General features: G+C 39.1%; 1 protein-coding gene across 2 annotated transcripts in view; it reads left to right on the forward strand.

Moving 5' to 3' along the window:
• kcnd2 (potassium voltage-gated channel, Shal-related subfamily, member 2) overlaps positions 1-15,532 on the forward strand; it is a 79,634-nt gene extending 64,102 nt beyond the window's left edge. The window contains exons 2-6 of one of the 2 annotated variants that reach the window (XM_067582005.1): positions 3,244-3,406; positions 4,694-4,792; positions 8,641-8,736; positions 9,594-9,835; positions 12,979-15,532. In XM_067582005.1, coding sequence (XP_067438106.1) covers positions 3,244-3,406; positions 4,694-4,792; positions 8,641-8,736; positions 9,594-9,835; positions 12,979-13,165 — 787 coding nt within the window. In that variant the 3' untranslated portion in view covers positions 13,166-15,532. The remainder of the gene's footprint in view (positions 1-3,243; positions 3,407-4,693; positions 4,793-8,640; positions 8,737-9,593; positions 9,836-12,978) is intronic. The other variant, XM_067582004.1, reaches the window with a different exon arrangement.
• Positions 15,533-20,711: the final 5,179 nt, after the last annotated feature.

Genomic DNA, 20,711 nt, shown 5'->3' on the forward strand with positions numbered 1-20,711 from the left:
CTCAGAAAATCTTCAAAAATGTCGTCACAGGTTCGTAACACCCGAAGTCAACAACTTGCTCTCCTAAACAACACATGAAAACCTCAAAATGTGTATTTTACTGCAGAATAAGATTAAGAAAACTACAAGAACTACAGAATGTTTTGATTAAACAATTCATTCATTATCAAAATAGTTGTGATCATTTTTCTGTCAATCGACTAAATGTTTCAGCGCTCATGATGCTGTAAAAGAAACGTAACACTAGTTCCGTCTTTTAAAGGCCCCTGATTGGTCCCTCGTCGGTCGTCTGTTGCAGGATTTAAGACGATTAGTTCCAGTCAGACAGGTTTGATGGAGCAGCGGTTCATCCTGTCAGTTTATTGTTTGAGCAGCTGATCAAAAGTTCAAACTGGAACATTTAGTTTGTAGATTATTGAGCTGCAACAATTTGTTGATTAATCGATTAGTTGTGAACTATATTGATGATCAATTAAACATTTAAGAAGAAAAAGTCAAAATTCTCTGATTCCATCTTTCTAAATGTGAATATTATCTGGTTTCTTTAGTCTCTATGACAGCAAACTGAATATCTTTGTTATGGACAAAACAAGACATTTGATGACGTCGTCTTCAACTCTGAGAAACACTGATCAGCATTTTATGGACCAAACAACTAATTGATTAATTAAGAAAATAATTGACAGATTAATTAGTTGCAGCCCTAATAGATTACGACCTTTATTTTAATGCCCTTTGATGACTGTATGTTAAAAAAAAAATAGAGAGCAGCAACAATAAATACAAAGAACATAAACAGATTGAGACAAATGACGCACACTAACGTACAAGATTTATTTTATTTTATAATCTACAACAAATGAATTAAGGTATTTTTGTCTCCTGCAGCAGCAGCTCTGGAAGTCCTGTGTTCTTTGAGAAAAATAAAAGAGAGAAATGTATATTTTAGATCAGAACATCAGTTTTCTGTCTCTGTAGATGACTTTAGTCTCATTTTTATTTTGCATTTGGACTTCGAGGGATCAAACACGTCTCGTCTCTTGGTGTATTTCTTCGTTTTGTCGCAGCATTGGTGTGTGAATAAAGTTTCTTGCAGCTTCTCTGCAGGATTTTAATTTGAGCTGATGGAGACAGAAACCCGCAGAGACAAACTGAGCTCTCCTCCATCTGAACATCTGACCGCTGAGCATGCTGGGAAGGCAGGACGGCCATCAGGTAGAATATACATCTCTCTGTGTCTGATAATAATGAACGAGACGTGTTTTTAAAGAGGACTGAGAGTCGACCAGCGCAGAGACGCTGCTGAAGAGGTTTTATTGTTTGAATGTTGTTCAGGACTTTAAATGAGCTCATCTGCCTGCAGAGTGTTTACAGGCTGTGATGTTTTACAGTCAGAATAATGAACTCTGCAGATCTCTGGCTCCTCCATGTGGACGCCGACTGAACTGCAGCTTCATTCAGAAAAGGGACAAAACGCTGCATCAGCTCCATTTTCTGCTGATTGTTGGAAAAAGTAGCGTTTAGTTTACACATTGAGTTTCTGTCATCAGCAGCAGCGTTTACACTCATTATTCATAAAGCAGCAGCTGTTTATTCTAAAGGAAAGTGCTTTTTCTGTAACTGATCATCTTTCAGGAATAAATATTAAGACTCGCACACTGTTTGCTTCATTTTTACACATTTTAATAAATGGAAATACAGAATATAAATGAAGATTCTGACATATGTGATGGATTTTTCAGCCTGAATTAAAAGCAAACTGGAAAATGGACAATTTAAAGGAAAAGTGACTGTGAGGGAAGTGTGTGAGGGGCTGGTTTTCATATCAGGAGATGATGAAAATGACACAAATACATCACATAACTATTCTCCAACATTCAGTGTCACACTTAATTCACTTTATTTATGTTTACTTTATATTTATCATGATCCCCCAACATGTTTTAGTTCTAGTTTTGTTTATTTGTCTCTACATGTATAAAGCAGCTTACACAGTTTTTAAAAACTTCTCTGACCTTGTTTTATATACACACACACACACACATATATGTAACTGGTATAGGATGGACCCAATAGCAGCACAAATGACACTGGTATAAACTTTGCAGTCTTTATTTCACACGATGTCAAGGCAATATTAGCACGGTCAGAGAAACACAGTTCTAATGAGTATGACTCCACCGGATCTTCCACTCCCACAGCAGACAAAGACCAGGGAACAGGCAGGCAGAACTCAGAGTCAGGGACAGAAGGCTGGTGGGTTTACCGGGGCAGAGACGAGGAGCGATGGTCGAAGACAAGCTGATCAGGAACCAGGAAGTCAGTCCAGTGAAGAAAGCAAGATGACTGAGCATAGTAGCGTAGACAATCTGACAAAGAGGGAGTGGGCCGAGGCAGCTTATATACTGGCTTGATTGCAGATGATGAGCAGGTGGGAGCGCCAGGTGAAGGTGGTTGAACTAATGAGGGGTGTTGCAGAGCAGAGAGTGAGACTGAATGATTGGATGATTCCCACAGCAACAGGTGAGGGGGAGAGCAGACTCTGACACACACATATATATATATATATATATATATATATATATATATATATATGAATACCTGTTAAATAGGGAATTTGATGACCTTGACTATAGTTTACAAATTAGAGAGTTTACAATTTGCAATTTTGCACAAAAATATGGATTTAATGTTTTGACCATATTATAGTTTGCAGTGCAGAATTTCTAGTATTTATGATCGTTTATATTTCTCTTGTAAATATTTTAACATCGTGCGAGTTTAACAGCAAATTTGGGGGGAAAAAAAAGATGTTTTGCACAACAGCAAAGAACTTCCATACTTATAACAGGAAAATGTATTTTCTTATTCCGAGATACTTTTCTGGTTGTAATGATGAAGAGTTTTATTGTTATAAACGTCTGAAAACAAACACATGTATTTAATTCTGCGTTAAAAGACATTTAGACTCGATTCATTCAAACATTAACAAGCAGTTTACAGTCTAATAACACTTTTCTCCTTAGAACCAGAAAAATCACTTGTTTAATGTTATAATGAGTTGTTTTACTCGTTATAATGAGCAAAAACTATTTCTATTCATGGTGATTTATAGAGTTGAAGAGACTGCAGTAACATTTGGTGAGAACATGTGTGACCATCCCGCATGTATTATCAGTATCAGAGCCTGAAGTCAAAGCCCGACCTCTGACCTCTGACTCTCTCTCTCTCTCTCTCTCTCAGATACGGCGACATGGTTCCAAAGACCATCGTGGGGAAGATCTTTGGCTCTATCTGCTCGCTGAGCGGCGTGCTGGTCATCGCCCTGCCGGTGCCCGTCATCGTCTCCAACTTCAGCCGGATCTACCACCAGAGCCAGAGAGCTGAGAAGAGACGAGCTCAGAAGGTGATGACACGACCTTTAACCCCCTTTAAACTTCCTCCAACTCACTGAGAAACTGTTCTACGTAGCTGTTGTTGAGACAGAAGTCAGATTGTTGCCCGGACAGATAGAAACAAATGTGAACGTTAACACTGTGAGTTTTTTTTACTGCAGCAGATTTCATCTTCATCATGAAGCACAAGCCCGTCATGTCCCATCGCAGCTGAGTTTGTGCTTTTTCTTCTTAATTTAGAAATCTTAGCTTCTGCAGAACCCACAGGAGAAAAGGGAGGAAGACGCAGAGAGAACAGAGCTGCGTCCAGGATTTACTTCCTCTCAACATCAACAAATGACTGTTCTGGTTGAGCTGGAGATCTTTGTTTATCCCACTGGGAGGCCGATAGAAACATGAAGCAGCTGAATCTTTTCTCTGTCTGCTGCTGTCTGAATACCAAAATCTGTACACGATCAACATTTGTCTGAATCACACGAGACGCTCCGCTCAAAAACAAAACAGACATTCGTTTTCTCGTAATTATGATTTATCCTTCAGAGCCGCTGAAGCCCCACAAAATATTGACAAGAAATTAACTTTTATTAATTATTATCTTGTTCCCACAAGTCAGTATCATGTTCATGTGAGATATTATCTGTCTTTCATGTTCAACTTATCATCTCTGTTGCAGAAATGATCTCGTATGCACAAATTATTTTCTTGTTTTCGTGAGTTATTATCTTGTCTGCACAAACTGTTTTCTTGTTTGCACACATTATTATCTTGTTGAGAAGTTATGTTCAGGCCGATTTTAATTTTCACCGTGCAAGATATGTTCTTTGCACAAGTTATTATGTTGTTTGAGATGTTGTCTTGTTTGCACAAGATAATTTAATTTTGTGCAAAAGATTGTAGGAAAATATTTCTCTTGGCTTCCAGGGCTCAGTCTAATACATGAATTTATCCCTTAATAAACCCAAAACTGAGGTCACAAAGCCATCGCAGAACCTCTCAGGTTCTGAGTCAGATAATCACAAGTAGACGACTTTGAAAATAATTATTTTGAGATCACAAAAAATGAATCTTTTTTTATGAAATTCAAAATGATAATTAGGACTTTGACCTCTTTATCTCTTTATTTGATCAGACAGATTCTGGGGTTCAAATCTTTCCTCAGTGTTTCTGTTCTCCACAGATACAGTCTGTCTTTGCAGTTTAACTCAGCTGCTCTGTCTCGTCACTTTACACACACACACACACACACACAGAGGATAATTGGACAGGCTAAATGGACATGTGTGTGTGTTCACAAACAGAAAACCAGGCTTGCTAGAATTCACGCGGTGAAGAGCGGAGGGGCTAACGCTTATTTGCAGTACAAACGCAACCAGCTGCTGATTGGCCCAGACGAGGAGGTAACCACGGAAATGCAGTCGTCATCGTCGTCGGGTGGTGCTGGTGTTTTTTTTTATCCTTTGATTTCTTCCTTTTTTTTTTCATGTTTTTCTTTCTCTCGTTGAGCTGTGACCGAACGCGCTGCAGGCTGCTGCATGCCGGAGGGGGATTGGCTGTTTACCTCCTCACGCTGCCGTTTTCCTCAGTCAGTGATCCATCATGTTTTCTTTTTTCTTTCTTATCTGTCAAGCTATAAATATATCAATCGGTTCAACATTAACATTCTTCCATTTCCCCCACTGGGTCATAAAGCTACTCTGACCTGCAGTTTATATGTTTTACTTACTACCCATCTGTAGTCAACAACAAACAAAAAAGCTCCAAACTTCCTCATGTTTAGTCGCATGTTTCACTCCAACTCTAAACACTATGGTTCCCATAATCCAAACAAAAAGTAGCTGAATTCATCCACAACTGAGCCAGAGTCTGAAAGTAGCATGAACCCAGACATGTGACTCACTCAGGCATTCAAACATTTAATTATGTGAAGAATGTTCAAAATATAAACCCTTCAGATGGTAAGCACTCTTTTTAGTGACTCTTACTATGACCGTAAAAGCTGTTTTGGAGCTGTTTTCTTCCACATTCTTTCCTGGACGGCTGGAAGAGACTTTTCTTCTCATGTTTTTGTTGTTGAGAAAAGAATCTCATCATAAGGTCCATTTAGTACCTGTTCTGGAGCTTTAAATGACATAATATCATCTCCCTCAGCGTATGGACTTGTCCAGTTGTCATATAATTATAGATATTAATAGATTGAGCACTTCCAGAACAGAATATCTCATCTTGAACAGCTACTACATGGACCTTGTGGTGAAATTGTGTTCTTACCTGCTGTTTCCAAGTTTAGGAGCAAAATCTGGACCTCCAGGCTCTGAATGACCTGTTAGCTCTGGCACCACACCGTCATCTTGAAATACATTATTATCAGTTAGCCTACTGATAAATGTTGGGTCTGCTATGCTTGACATTTTGTTGTTTTATACATTGCTCATGACATCATGTTATGTTTTACTGGTTTTACTGGTTTTTGCCTCATTATTTATTTATTCCTGTTTTTTTTTGTTTTTATTGTCTGTTTTGCTTAAAGCACTTTTTAAACATTGGTTCTGAAAAGTGCTACAAATAAATTTTGTTATTACAATTATTTTCATTTATGAGCTGCTTCTAGAGTTTTTCCATTACTGGGACTTAGAGACCTGTAACTGAACTTGTTCCGGGTTCTGCTTTTGTTTCCCACAGGTTCAGGGAGATAAATTTTGGGTATTAAATCAAGTTCCAGGTGCTCGGTTAAGCAGATTTGTCATCATATGTCAACCACAACAAACACAACAACATAGCATTAGCCACCGTGTCACTACTCTGTGTAAATGAATGAAGACTTTTTCAACTTTAAACCAAAGACTTTTTAATATTCCAATGACTTACATCTAAAGCTTCTCGCCTTTTTATTTACGTACATCTGATCCTTCCCGGTTTGTAAAATACCAGGGCTGGAAAAGCAAGGCAGAACCGACCATCTTTGCTCTGCAAGGTTCAGTTTTAGGTTACAAGTTATTCAAAACTAAAGTAGCACACCCTGAACATCTTGTTTTTGCTGCCCTTCAGTGGTGTAACTTCTCACCTTGCTGCAGTGATGTACAGGTGTACTCCAGGTGTGACATCACTGTTGGATGTGGTTACAGGCTGAACAGAAAACATTTCTGACCTCATCCAACAGATGAAACAGAGAGGGCAGAAAAATCCTGCTGTTCAGCCTGATTTTAAGTTTTTTTTAAGTCCTTGTGATGGAAAAATACCAGCAGGTTCACTGTCCTGATGTTACTTTTAACTCCGCCAAAGGAAACTGTTACTGCTGAACTTTCTTTCCATCTCTTTCTAACCCTGCTGTCTGTGGCTGCATCACTGACTCACTCTCAGTCCTGCTTCTTTGTTTTTTTTCTTTTTCTTAGAATCTCTGCACATCTCTCATCTTTGCTCTCAAACTGACACCATATGTGGAGAACAGAAACTGTTTATTGACCTCTTCATTCGTTAGTCCGCCCCACTAACTCAACTGTGCATGACCTGGTCCTCAGGTGTTTTCTGAGGGTCTCCAAAGGCTTCATCCCTCCACCTTCGCCTCCCAGCTTCTGTCTTCCTCTCTGTTTTGTTTGGATTCATGTGCATTTTGATTGGCTCGGTGGCTCGGCTGCCGACTGACTGGCCTGCGCTGCTCATGACATAATCAATACGCGTCTTAGATTTCATCACCGTGTGGACGAATGAGATTGAAGGATGAGCTGCATGTCAATCAGCCAGCCATGCAGCATGAACGGGGCAGAGTCAATCTGACGCAGAGGCTACAGTGGAGCTAGACAAACTGAACAGTCTGGAACAGTCCAAAGTTTTGAGAAAAAAGCTAGTTTGAGTTCTTAACCAGAGTCACGAGAAGATGGAAGAGACAGATACTGTGTACATGAATAGAAAAGAACCGAGGCACAGTCCTAAGTTAGGCTAGGAGTTTCAAGAGGGTCCAACTGCAGACTTCCTTTCAGGGTTCCCTTAGTCTGCAAGCCAATAGGAAGGGTATAGGGTCCCCAGGAGTAATGTTTGTCACCTTCTTTAGGGTTTTCAGAAGTCAGATGACTTGCTTTTGGGTCGTCAGAAGGTTTGTGACTTCCTTTAGAATCTTCAGGATTTAAGATACCCAGACTTCATTAAGGTCTCCAGTATTGAGGGAGGATCATTACTTCCATTACAATTCCTAGGAGTGAGGTGTGTTACTTTCTTTAAAGTACCTAGGATTGAGGCTCATCATTTCCCATAGAATTCCCAGGATTCAGTGAGGTGCATTACTTCCCTTGGGGTCCCTATGAGTATAGTGCTTGCCTTCCTCTAGGGTACACAGGAGTAAGCTTCACTTACTTTAAACTCCCAAGGAGTTAAGTGTGTCAACTTTTAAGAGGTCCTTATGAATGAGTTCCATTGCTTCCAGTAGGACTGCCAGGAATCAGGTGCATCACTTCCTTTACAGTCCCCAATAGTGAGATTCATAGCTTCCTTCAGCCCCAGAAGGTACCCTAAAGGAAGGTAGTCAAGGGCTAGTTGTGGACCTAACATTACCAAAACTTAACCTAATGTAAACCCTCTTGGAAGTGGTTATTGGTTGTTACCTGAAAAACAATATTACAAATGTTATTTAAAGTCCTGTGTGGGAAAAGTCTTTGAAAGTTGTGAACTGTTGTTCAAAACGGAGACCCTACCCTCTTCCCATTGGCTTGCAGACCCAGGAGGTCCAGCGTGTTCCTTCTTAGCAGTTTCCCTTTACTTCCAGTCTTTGTGCTAAGCTAGACTGAACATGCCTCGTAGCCATCTTCTCATGTGACTCTGGGAAAGACGGCTGAAATGCATACTCCCTAAAATGGTGGATTGTTCCTTTAAGTATCTGAGCTCTTACCGCCATCTTCCCTAAGTCTTCAGCCCTTCTGTCTATCCACCTGCGTCACATTCAGTCTGAACCCCTGAGCAACATGAGTACGGTGGCTCTCTTGGATCAAATGAGGCTTGAGTCAAACAGACAGACATGCAACACCAGAAACACAAACACATCCGTGAGAAGCAGCGATGAAGCTGCTGAATGGCGGCAGTCTGTGGCCTGTGTTTGAACCAGTGAGCAATCCGTCACTTTCTAACTGGACAGATGTGAACGTAGCCATAGGTGGTGAGAACATTAACGCGGACGCTGGGGGACGGTCCTTGTTTGTGCTGTGACATGTCCAATGATGGATCACTGTGTGGTCATGTGATTTATGTTTGTGCCCTGAAGGCATCCAAGGAGGCAGGACAGGCGCTGGTGTGCAAGATCAACCCCAACTTTGAGGTGCATCATCATCACCTTCTGCACTGTTTGGAGAAAACCACGGTGAGAACACAAACACACAAAACACACTGAAATTTATAAACTGTATAACTGTACAATGTAACTGTATAAACTGTTTGATGTCCATAGTTAAAGGAACATTCTGGTTTATTCCAACTTTGGTCTTTTTAACAAAAAGAGAGTGAAACTGACTTTTTAATCTGATTAGCAGCAGACTACACTATGATTACATAAAGGTTGGCAACAGATAAATCCAGGTGACATTACATTAGAGCACATTATTTCTTTTTATAAATCTGCATGAAATCAGGAAAAAAAAACTGATTACCCACAAAGAAGATCTGTAAAAGTCAAAATCAAAGACAACATTTTGACGAAAAAATATTCCCTGCAACCTTTTTCCACTAGACTAAAACTAAATGAAAAGTCACTTGAGAACAAGAACTATGTCAAAATATTTTACATTTTTCATCCATGAATAAAAACTAAGTGACAATATGAAAGACGTATGAATGAACTAATGAGTGTTTTAAAGTCTTATTGAAGCATCTGTGGAATCACACTCCCGATTGGTCAAACAGTCTCCAGCAGCCAATAAGAGCTCTTGTTCAGAAGTTGATTTAGCTGTTTAACCTGTTGCTCTGCCATTATTAAGATGCATCTTCATTCAGTAACGTTCTGTCTCTGTCAGTAATGTTATCTGATGTTACAGATTTATGGGCTAAATTCATCTACAAGTTTCTGAATCATCAGCTGCTGGATTCACTTTAGTTTTTGTTGACTAAAACTAACAAAAACTGAACTAAAACTAATAAACATTTTCATCAAAAGACTAAATCTAAATCTAAATAAGGCGTCACTATTACCGCTGCCTCTAACATCCTGCCTCTCCGCCTCAGAATCACGACTTTGTGGACGAGAAGACGTATGAGTCGAGCTGCAGGGAGGTGGGTCTGGTGAAGCAGGTGTCTCGCTCTTCCTCCCTCTCCTCCTCCTCCTCGCCTCATGGCTTCACCTCCTGCTGCTCTCGCAGGAAGAGGAAGAGCTTCAACGTCCCGAACTCCAACATGTCGGTGGGTCTGCAGGGCAGCCTGCAGGAGCTGAGCACCATCCAGATCAGAGAGAGGCCGCTGACCAACAGGTGGGATTTTATACTTTATATGTGACAACTGATGTTATTAAGGGGGTGTAGAGGTCCTTGAGAAGGTCCCAAAGGTCTTTAGAGATTGTTTAGAGTTCCTTGTGAAGGTTGAAAAGGTCTTGGAGAGTCCTTGAGGTTTTAGATTTTGTTTAGGATTTTTAGGATTTTTGAATAATCCTTAAGGTGGTCTTGGTCATTAGAGATCATTAAGGTGGTTCAAATTATCTCTGAGGAAGTCCCAGGAATCCTTAAAGAGGTTACAGGACCCCTTGAAGAAGTATCAAAGATCATTGTGAAGTGTTTGTAGGTCTTGAACAGAGCTAAGGGGTCCTTAATGAGTAATAATACTTCAGTAGCTCATTGGGATTCTTAAAAAGGTTCCAGGGGTCCTGGATGAGGTTACAGTGGTCAGTCAAGAAGTTCCATTGGGCCTTTAAAATGTCCCAGGAGTCTTTGAGAAGATACCAGGGGTCCTGTTCTGGCGTCATGTTTTCCTCCTGAATATATTTATCTGAGTTGCATCTAAATAGTTTCATACAGTTTAAAATAAAGAACAGCATTTTAATTTAAAGGACGACCAGCTTTAACTTGACTGACATTAACACATGAAATTAAAAACTGGACACTATAAAATAAAGTGATGAAGTGAGCAGTATGGGACACAGAGACATACTGTATATAAACACATGCCAGCAGAGATCATGTGACCGTGTATTCCCGTGTTGAGTCAGTGAGCAGGAATCCAGAATATGTCCAGCTGTGGGAGGCTGTGGGAGGTCTGGGAACTTTCTCCTAAACATGGACAGCTGGGAGACCAGACTGCTGTCTGTGAGCTGCAGAGTGTCAGTCACATCTCTGCTGCTACTCTGCTGTCTCTCTACACGTTCACAGATACGATGGTTCGCTGTGTAAATATGATTCAGAATGACAATGAGAATCAATTATGAGAAATATATTATTTACAGTACAGTCGCCCCACACTAAACAGCTGTAACAACCTACTTAAGTCTCAGTTTTTACCTTTAATGCCACTGATTTTATTCCACATGGTAAAAAGTGTGTGTGCTGGTATGTCAGCCGAGGAGTCGATCACACCGGACGGTAGAGGAGCTTTTACCAGCTTCTGCTTCAAAACTAGTTTAGTCGACTTCTCTAACATTCACCACCGGAGCTGAAAGCTCCTGTTTCCATCAAGTCAATAAGTCAAGTCAATTTTATTTTTTTAGTGCCAAATCACAACAGAGGTTATCTCAGGGCACTTTTCACATAGAGCAGGTCTAGACCCAACATTCCCCCATCAGCAGCACTTGGTGACGGCAGCAGGGAAAAACTCCCCTTTAACAGGAAGAACTGGACTCTAGGTGGACGCCGTCTGCCTCGACCGGTTGGGTTGAGGGAGAAAGAGGAAGGGAGGGGGAGAGGGGGGTGAAAGCACAATAACTGCAGTTTTATCTGAGTTTAGTAGCAGAAAATTGCAGGTCATCCAGGTCTTTATGTCCTTAAGGCATGCTTGGAGTTTAGTTAGCTGATTGGTTTCATCTGGATTCATTGATAAATATAATTGGGTATCATCTGCATAACAATGAAAATGTATGCAGTGTTTCCTAATAATATTACCTAAAGGAAGCATATACAAGGTGAATAGTCAAAAAACTGAAGATACCCTGTGCACAGCAGTGCCTCTCTCCTGGGTGCCAGCTGATGCAGGGCAAATACAGTTAATCAAAAAAATTATTCCAGCGCACACCAGGATATAGAATTAAAACTTTTTTATTAACGGATTACATAAAAAACAAAAGGAGCAAACTATGTCTTTTGCATGTTGCTTCATGAGATTCGCTCTGTGGATTTCATGCGCTCTAATAAACCTCAAATAAACTATTGATACGTAGAAAGTCACATAACTGATTAGAGACTGCTTTCTCAAGGATCTTAGAGAGAAATGGAAGGTTAGATATAGGTCTATAGTTGACTTACTGTAACGTTTAATTACAGCCACTTTAAAGGACTGTGGTACATAGCCTGTTACTAAAAAGATTGATCATATCTAGTAAAGAAGTGCTAACTGAGGGTAAGACTTCCTTAAGCAGCCTAGTTGGGATGGGATCTAAGAGACAGGTTGATGGTTTAGATGAACAAATCATTGAAGTTAATTCAGGAAGGTTGATTGGAGAAAAAAGTCTAAATATATATCAGGTTTTACAGCTGGTGCCTGTATCACAGTTTTGTAGTTTGGTCATTTTGAGACAAAGTAGTGATTCAACTGATAAATCACAAGATGACCAAGGGGCTTCTCCACTGATGATTCAAATAATCAACATTTAGCGAGCAGCTCTACCGTTCTCTAAAAGATAATTAACCTGCATTATTTGAAAAACCGAGAACATCGTTTAAAAACACTTCCTGTTGTTCTGACAGTATTTGCAGAACCATTAAAGACTCTTCGAACCATTAAAGGAAAAATACTCTGACCTCAGATTTTAACTTAACTTGAAGATGGCAGTCGGACGGAAAAAGAGTCGCAACTTGAGAAACAAGTTAAAAATCTTTTTATCATTCAGCAGACAGAATATTTTTCCATCCAGATGGTTTGAAGAGTATTTGAGGATTCTGGAAATACCTTTGAAACAGCAGGAAGTGTTTTTAAACAACCTTCTACCTTCTACAACATCATTGGTTATTTTTCTTCTAAGAGAAGGTGATGTTATCTCTGTGACCCAAATGTTTGCTGATATATGAGATGCACAAACCAGGGCTAAGAGGAGTGGTAAAAAATAGAGTACATTGGTCTAAACCTTGTATCACCATTAAAAAGTTATGAGCAAACATGTAAAATTATACACACGAGAATCAGTTCTTTAGTTCCTAAAATTTTACCAAGTCATCAATGACTTAGAGACGAATATGAACACAGAAAACAAAATGTATTTTTCAAAGGTCGATATTCATGTTAACGACTAACAAAACTGTTGTTAGGTCCTGGTTCAGTTCGGGTTCATCAGTTTAGGCGGTTTAATCCCACCTTCACACCTTCATTAGTAAAAGTATTTCTTCTTTCCTGAGCTTTTCACTTCCTTCTCTTTGTAAATTTACACATCTGAAGTGTCTTATGACTCTAAACATCCTCCTGTCTCTCTCTGTAGTCGCTCCAGTCGTTCCAGTCTGAACGCCAAATTTGAGGAGACAGTTCCTCTGAACTGTGACCAGCCGTACATCACCGCCGCTGTCATCAGCATGCCCACGCCACCCGGCACCACGCCCGAAGGCGATGAATCAGCGAGCTCCACCGACTATTCACAGGCCAACATCGTCCGAGTGTCCGCACTCTAGACTTGGAAACCAATACAGAAACACAATCCACCCGGCTGGAGGATGACGGGGTCAGAGGTCAGAGGTCGGCGGCCCCGCACCACCACAGACTCACCGGGTTTGGATGACGTGTCCGCGATGAAGTGACGGGTCAGCTCGAATAGTTCAAACCTCTGGTGGAGGAAAACATTGTTCTGAACGCACTAAAACTCAGCTAACCTCGCCTTGGATTACTTTTTCTTTCTCTTTTCTCTTCAGAAAGGATTTTTATTCCAGCAGCCGAAGGAGAAGAGAGAATAGTAGCAGCTCGGCTGATGACCGATCTCTTCCTGAGATACATTTAAATATCATATTGCTATTTTTCCAATCCTGTATGTCTTCAAATTTGATGTCTTAAAACACAAAGAGAGCTGAAGGTAACATAGATTCTTTAGTTTGTAGTTTAAGGACATTTTGGGAACAACACTTGGTAACCGTCTTATCCAGAGTCAGATGAGAAAATGGATATCCGCCTCTGCTTCTCTGTGACATCAGCACAGAAATGCATTTTACTTAGCTTAGCACAAAGACTGGAAGCAGGTGGAAACTGCTAGCCTCGCTCCATAGAGAGAAAAAGTCCACAACACTAAAGCTGTTTGATTTACATATCGTACCTTCCTTAACTAAGTTAATCAATTCAAGAGTCAGAAATCTTGAAGCTAATAATACATTGTATTAATAAAGCGCTCAAAGACGCTTTACACATTAAGTTAAAAGGATCCTAAACTACTAAAAGCACAAGGTAGCAATGATGCTAACTCGATTCACAGCTTTCCTCAGATTTTGTGAAGTGTTAGCATTAAAGAGAAAAGCTCTGCTAACCCATATTCTTGCAAAAGACAAAATTACATTTATATTATTACATAAAACACCTCTGTGACCTGTTGGAAAGTCTTTGATGTCCTCAGACTTTTACTCTTTTGAAGGAGTAGCAGTTATGCTAACAGTCTTCCAGAGCTAACTGTTCATAACATCAGCATGTCTCATTTTTTTATTTCTACCTGTGTGAAATAAACAAGATAAGATGTGAAAAGTAAGATAGTTTTGGAGTTGTTGGGAGCTTTTTCTCTTAAGAAAAGCAGTTTAACCATCTTATCATCTGTCTCCGGTTAAAGTATAATTCTGGTGATTTTCTATATTTTTCTTTGTGTCATCATGTTTGGATCCAAACCAACAATGAACTGATCTACTAACAAGTATTGTGTGTGTATCAAAGCCTGATATATCTGATTCCTCCGTCGCTGCACTGGGTGATGATGAAGGAACCTCGGTGTGACTCACTGACGTGTTTTTAATAGTTTCAGGATCCAAACATGAGATTTATTGACCAAAAGAAAAATATAGCAAATCGCCAGCTAAATCCTTTAAATTAGCTCTGATTCAGGACAGAAATCTCACTGAAAACTTCTCACGGACATTTTTTGTCACTCAGGTGCCCGTAAAAATTTCTTACAAGAAGAATATGTTGAAAGTAGAAACTCATCATATGTTAAACAAGGTGACAAAAGAAAGACAAAAGCAGGTAAAATTATCACCTAAAGAATTTGCTGAAGAAAGGAAATGATCCAGGAAAAGCTGACTAAGTAAACTGCAAGTTTAGAATATTTTAACACAGACTACAATGATATAAAAATTATGTTTATGTAACTTTACACCTAACTGACATATTTTCTACGCGGTAAAAGTCAAAGAACACTTCCTGCCATCTCATTTGACTGAATTTATTTATGGATCAATGAAAAACATCAAATGTATTTATAACACAATCCCAAGATGTTAAAAGACAAACATAAAATTACACAAAACCAAAACTGCATTGAACGCAACATCAAAACACCTAAATACAACTAAACTATTATTCCCTGACTCCATAATTACTCCCTGACTCGATCTATAAAAGCTTCCTCTTGTTCCTCTGCTGAGTTTTGTATTTTCAACATCTCGTTAAAAATATTTTGAGCCTCTGAGTGACTGAAGTGTCCGTGTTACTGATATGTAGCAATGACGGTAAGATGTCCAACAAACGCGATGAGATTTAGAGGAGGAGGTTTTGTTTTTGCAGCTCTGACGTAGAAGACGAGGAAGCATTCAGCATGTTCTGTATCTGTGTGTGTGTTCGAATGCATGGGCCGGCGTTCCTCTGCATGCAGATCTGTTTGAATGCGTGCGTGACCTCACCGCAGCTGTCTGGTCTTCACTGTGCATATATTTGTTTTTTTTGTTTTTTTTACCTGATCTTTCTGTCAGAGCTGACTGCCTTCTTCTCTGCTGTACAGAAACATGAACACATCTGAGAACTGTTGATGTCAATTTGTGATAAGAAAAATCATTTATCTTTGTTGTTTTTGATTGACGGCAGATTTATTTAACGCACATGTTGCCTACTGTTACTTTTCTTATTCTACTTTGAGCTCTGGTTGTAGCGCCGCGTCGGGCAGATATCAGACTGTAAATACACCACATGTTGACTGAACTGACTTCAGGGAGATTCGAGGATGTTTCGGGGAGATTTACATCACTGACTCTGTACTGTACCACTATTAAAAGACATTTAGCTGATATTACCAGAGATTTAGTGATTTAAAACAGTGGTTCTCAAAGTGGGGTCTAGGAGGGAGTTCCAGGGGGTCCCCAGCAAAAAGAGGAATCATTTATTGTCACTTTAATTCCATCCTTAAGTAACACGATGACAGGATGGCGGACTATGTTGGTCATAGAAGTAAAAATCTAATCAGATGGGGGTCCAGGATCTAATTTGTGTCAGTTTAGGGGTCCTTGATGTAAAAAAGTTTGAGAACCACTGCTTTGAAACATCACATATGCAGAGTTTGAGCTGAAGTGTACTGTTATGACGATGGTCAGTGGAATTTACTGCACTTATACAACCACTCGCTAGTCTTCCAGCCACTCATTGCGCTTTTAAACTACAAGCCACATTCACTCATTCACACACACGCTCACACCACCGATGGCGGCAAGCTACCACGCAGGATGCTAGCGTGGCCATCAGGAGCCCCTATCAGCAGCTGTTTCCTGCTATTTTATCAGCATTTATTTCATGATTCAGTCAAACTACAAACAGAAACTGTTGGCGTTTAGAGTGATGAGTCTCAGTCAAGAAACAATTTAACGTTAGCAACTGTGCACGTTAACGTTAGCAAGCTGAGACCACCAGTTTACACTCGTGGACAGTACGAATTAGTCTGAAGAAAAGAGATCATCAACAAACGTTAGCTAACGAAACGTTAGCTCAGCAGCTGTAAGGAGACACTGAGAGCTTCAACAGGATCAATTTATATGATGTCTGATATCTTCAGCTTTACTCATAAGACGTTTGATGATTTACTAGCAGTTTGTCTTTATTAGTTTAAGTGCAAAACTACGCATTTTAAATATAACTTTAAAATGTGAAAAGATAAATAACTAACACAGTAATGTAGCTGTTCTTGCCTAAGATTCAATACCTTATTGCCATATCAACATGATTGCTCACTTAAACAAGTAAAAATAGTAAAACTACTCCCTCATACAGCACATAATACATTAGACAGACAGGTAATATCCAACCCATAAAACAATCATAAAAGCATAAAACAAATGGGTAAAATAAAATCCAACATTTAGCACCTGTAGGGAAATTAGCAGCAACATCAGACGACCCCCGAGATGAAGTGCATTAAAAACATCTGTCTTATTGCACAATAATTAAACCTGCCGAGTGCCTGCAGCGCTATGTTTGGAGCGTTAAGCTTCAGGGTATGTGCTATCCTGGAACCTGGATGTTCTGGTCTTAATGCTTCTTAGTCTTTTGAGAGAAGGGAGGAAATTAAAAAGGTTGTTAGCCGGGTGAGAGGGGTCGTAGCCTTATAGCTTTCTGCTGGAGGCAGGAGATCACATCCAATAACTCTGGACGCAACACTTTGTCCAACTGTGTCCTCAGCTGACATGTTGCCAAACCAAACAGCTATTTGCTCTAACTAACAAGAAAATACCAAAGTCTGTTAACATTTCTGTTAATATTTATGCTTTCCGTCAGAGCTCCTGAAGTCCTGAAAGATATATTTCATGATTTCTATCATACATTTTTCATTATTCTGTTATTGTAACTGTGGTTTTGAGTTTACCTAATTATACCATACAAAACAGGAGATAGAAAATCAGAGGACCAATATATATACATGTACATATATATATATATATATATATGTATATATATATGTATGTATATAAAGGATCCTTTCTTAATTTAAAGTGCCATGTTTATGACAACTGGGCGTTGTAGGCTTTGATTCTGGCTTTTTTCAAGTCCCATCTAGCAACACTGCTTAGATCCATCTTCTGTGCACAATATAACAATTTGCAATTATCTTGTGCAAACTAGATTTTAAAAAAAGTGAATCTGATGAAGCAACGTGCGAAATGCGTAGTTCGCTCCTTTTGTTTTTTAATGTAATCTAATAAAATAGTGTCTATTTACATTTTTGACTTCCTGTAATTTGCATCAGATGGCACCCAGGAGACACTGTTGTGCACCGGTTATCTTCATCTTTTTGTTATAATCCAGGACTCCAGATGCTCCATACTTCACCCAAATTTGGTAAAAAAGTTGACATGTTACATTAAACATTATGTTATTCATTGGCTGTATGTGTATGTGTAGTTATAAGCTGTTTTACACTGAAATTGATAGCAAATATTCAGTATAGATAGATAGATAGATAGATAGATAGATAGATATAGATGATAGATAGATAGATAGATAGATTGGTAGGTAGGTAGGTAGGTGCAGCATGGTAGCTCCAGTGGAAAGAGATGATTTTTGGGTTCCAGTGGACAATTGATACAAGAAAACATTTAAATGTACAGATGTTGAATCTCCTCTCAGAAACATCAGTATCTGCCTGTGCAGGTCAAACTCGAGTCTCACCTGTGGTGACCAGAAACACCTGAAGATCAACTTGTTTGAATCCATTTTGATACAAAGACGATTCTCCTTTTCTTAATAAAACGTCTCTCCACGCCTGTGATGATGATGATGATCAGTTTCCAGGTAGATTTTATGGATTTGTTGACGAGTTTTTTTCTGGATTTATCTCGTGGACGTTTCTTCGCCACAGCAGACCAAGTTCGTGTGATCTGGATTTTGCATTTTTCTGCATTCTGAGTGTCAAACATTCGCAGACGTCTGAAATCAACGATGCAAATATATATTCTCAGTGCTGGAGATGAATCTCTGATTGAAGCCACTGAACTTGATTAAAAGCAGATTGATTTCTTTGTTTTGTTTTTTAAGATGAGAAATGTTTTTGATGTTTTCGAGTGAAAATGCAAATGGCCAACCCTGCTAGCAGCCCCTAAATTAGCATCATCCATCACTGCTTGACTTTAATGTGACATATGCAACCAACGTTGGGTTTTCTTTCTCTTCCTTTGTTTTGTAAAGATACATTATTCTTTGTATGTAGGGAAACAGGGGAACGGGGTGAAACGGGGGGGGAAAAACATATTTTTGAGGCTCATGATGTTGATTTTTGTTTTTAAAGAAAGAAATAAGGATTCTCTATTACTGTTGCTAGTGCTCATGTGCTGTAATTGTTCGTTGGTGTAGTAAATCATCTTATTTTTACAGTCTTTTCCATAAGAAGTTATTGTGTCTTACGTTGAGTTTACATTCCACATGATATTTTTCTAAAGCGTTACAACATGCATGCGTTTGGACCAGTCGGAGGAAGGAGGTGATTAAAGGATTTACCTGTAAATTGAAGAACACTTGAGGATGGTTATGATAATTATTACTTTTGATTTGTTTACAGCTTGTGTTATATTGATAAAATATGACTTATCGAGGATAATATTTAAAAAAAAAAAAAAGAGAAGCTTCCATGGTTTTGTCCGGTGCAGTGTCTGAGTAAATAGAATAAAACATTGTCCTTTTAAAACACTCAAACAGGTCTGAGCGTCTCTTCATTCAGACGGTTGAAATTTACAAGAACCTCAAAGATTTTAATCAAAGTTGTTATTTCATGTAAATGCATTTTATTCTGTTCTTTGTTTGGCAGTTAAGATGTGTTACAATAATATATGGTATATTGTGATAAGGTGATACTATAAATTACGTTAAGATTAGATCTGATACTATAAAATACAAAACATTACAGTACATGTTATGATACGATAACCGTGAGCTTCCTGTTTCCAACCGCGAGTCTTATGTTTCCAGTCTTTTGGGTTTTTTTTAGGGACTCTATTGTTTTTCGTGTGTTTGTTTGTTTGTTTCTTTCTTTATTATTACGCCACTTCAACCTTAATTTGACCCCCTAAACATGCTCAAAAACTCACCAAATTTGGCACACACATCAGGTCTGGTGAAAAATTTGATGAAATGTAAAAATGAACCCCCAAAGTACCACAATGTGCTCTCTAGCGCCACCTATGTCACTAAAATGGCCGCTACAGCCTGTAGGAATGTTGTAGAGAGATCAAACCAAAACTCAATTATTCGTCTCATCAAGACCTACAAATCATACACTGACACCCCTGACCTAAATCCAACAGGAAGTCCGCAATCAAAACAAGACTTTGCCCCAATTTTTGGCCTCCAAACAAACGCTATCTCCTCTGAGGGCGTTAATGGTATCTGCTTCAAGCTTTAATAGGTGACTTATGACACTGTGCTAAAAAAAAACTTTGTAATAACTTGAACGGTTTAGATCTAGTAAGCCCTGAAAGTTGCAGTGCCACATCACCCTTACAATGTAAACCAATGAGGAGGCAATCTATGGGGATGAACTTTGTGTCAAACAGAAGCTTCTGACGTCTAAACTATAAGTCTGACCACTTTCAAAGCTGTATCAATGGATTCGCAATGAAATTTCCTACTAAAATATGATTTTTAATGTAAGCTTTGGCCAAAGTCATGGGATTTATGAGGAGATTTCACAAAAAGCGTACTCTAAAATCCTCCTCTCCAACTGCTCCTGGTGATGTCACTCCCTCAGTGCTGTGAAACATTCCGCAATACACACTCATTATAAAATCACAGGAGGAGCAAGAAAAGACTTTAAAACTCACACTCTAATATCTCAAAAACAATAAAAGATAGAAAAAACATGTAAATTCAAGATTTGTAGGTCAAAGTCTCGTGACTCATTTAAAGTTCAAATGAAGTTTGTATCTAAAACTATGTGGAAGCAGTAAATGTTCAAAAAGGTGTGGGTTTGCTCTCCATTCAAATATATGAGTATTTTTCTGTGTCCAGCTGCAGTTACTTATTGTCTCTACACACCTGACAGTACACATGTCAATCAAACTTTCAAAATAAAAGCACACCACACTTGTAAGAAATATCCCTCATTTTTAAAAAGCAAAATTATCTGATCCCGACGGGCCAGAGTGCGAGGTCCCGACCTGCTTGCAGCTTTAATTGGGACAGTTTTTTAAAAACCATAACTATTATTGTTGTGGCATTTACCGTTGCCATGACGACAAAGGTTGCCTAGCTTTAAGGAAATAGTAACTTTAACCCAAA

Source organism: Thunnus thynnus, chromosome 23 (assembly GCF_963924715.1).
Source record: "Thunnus thynnus chromosome 23, fThuThy2.1, whole genome shotgun sequence".
Classification (NCBI taxonomy): Eukaryota; Metazoa; Chordata; class Actinopteri; order Scombriformes; family Scombridae; genus Thunnus; species Thunnus thynnus.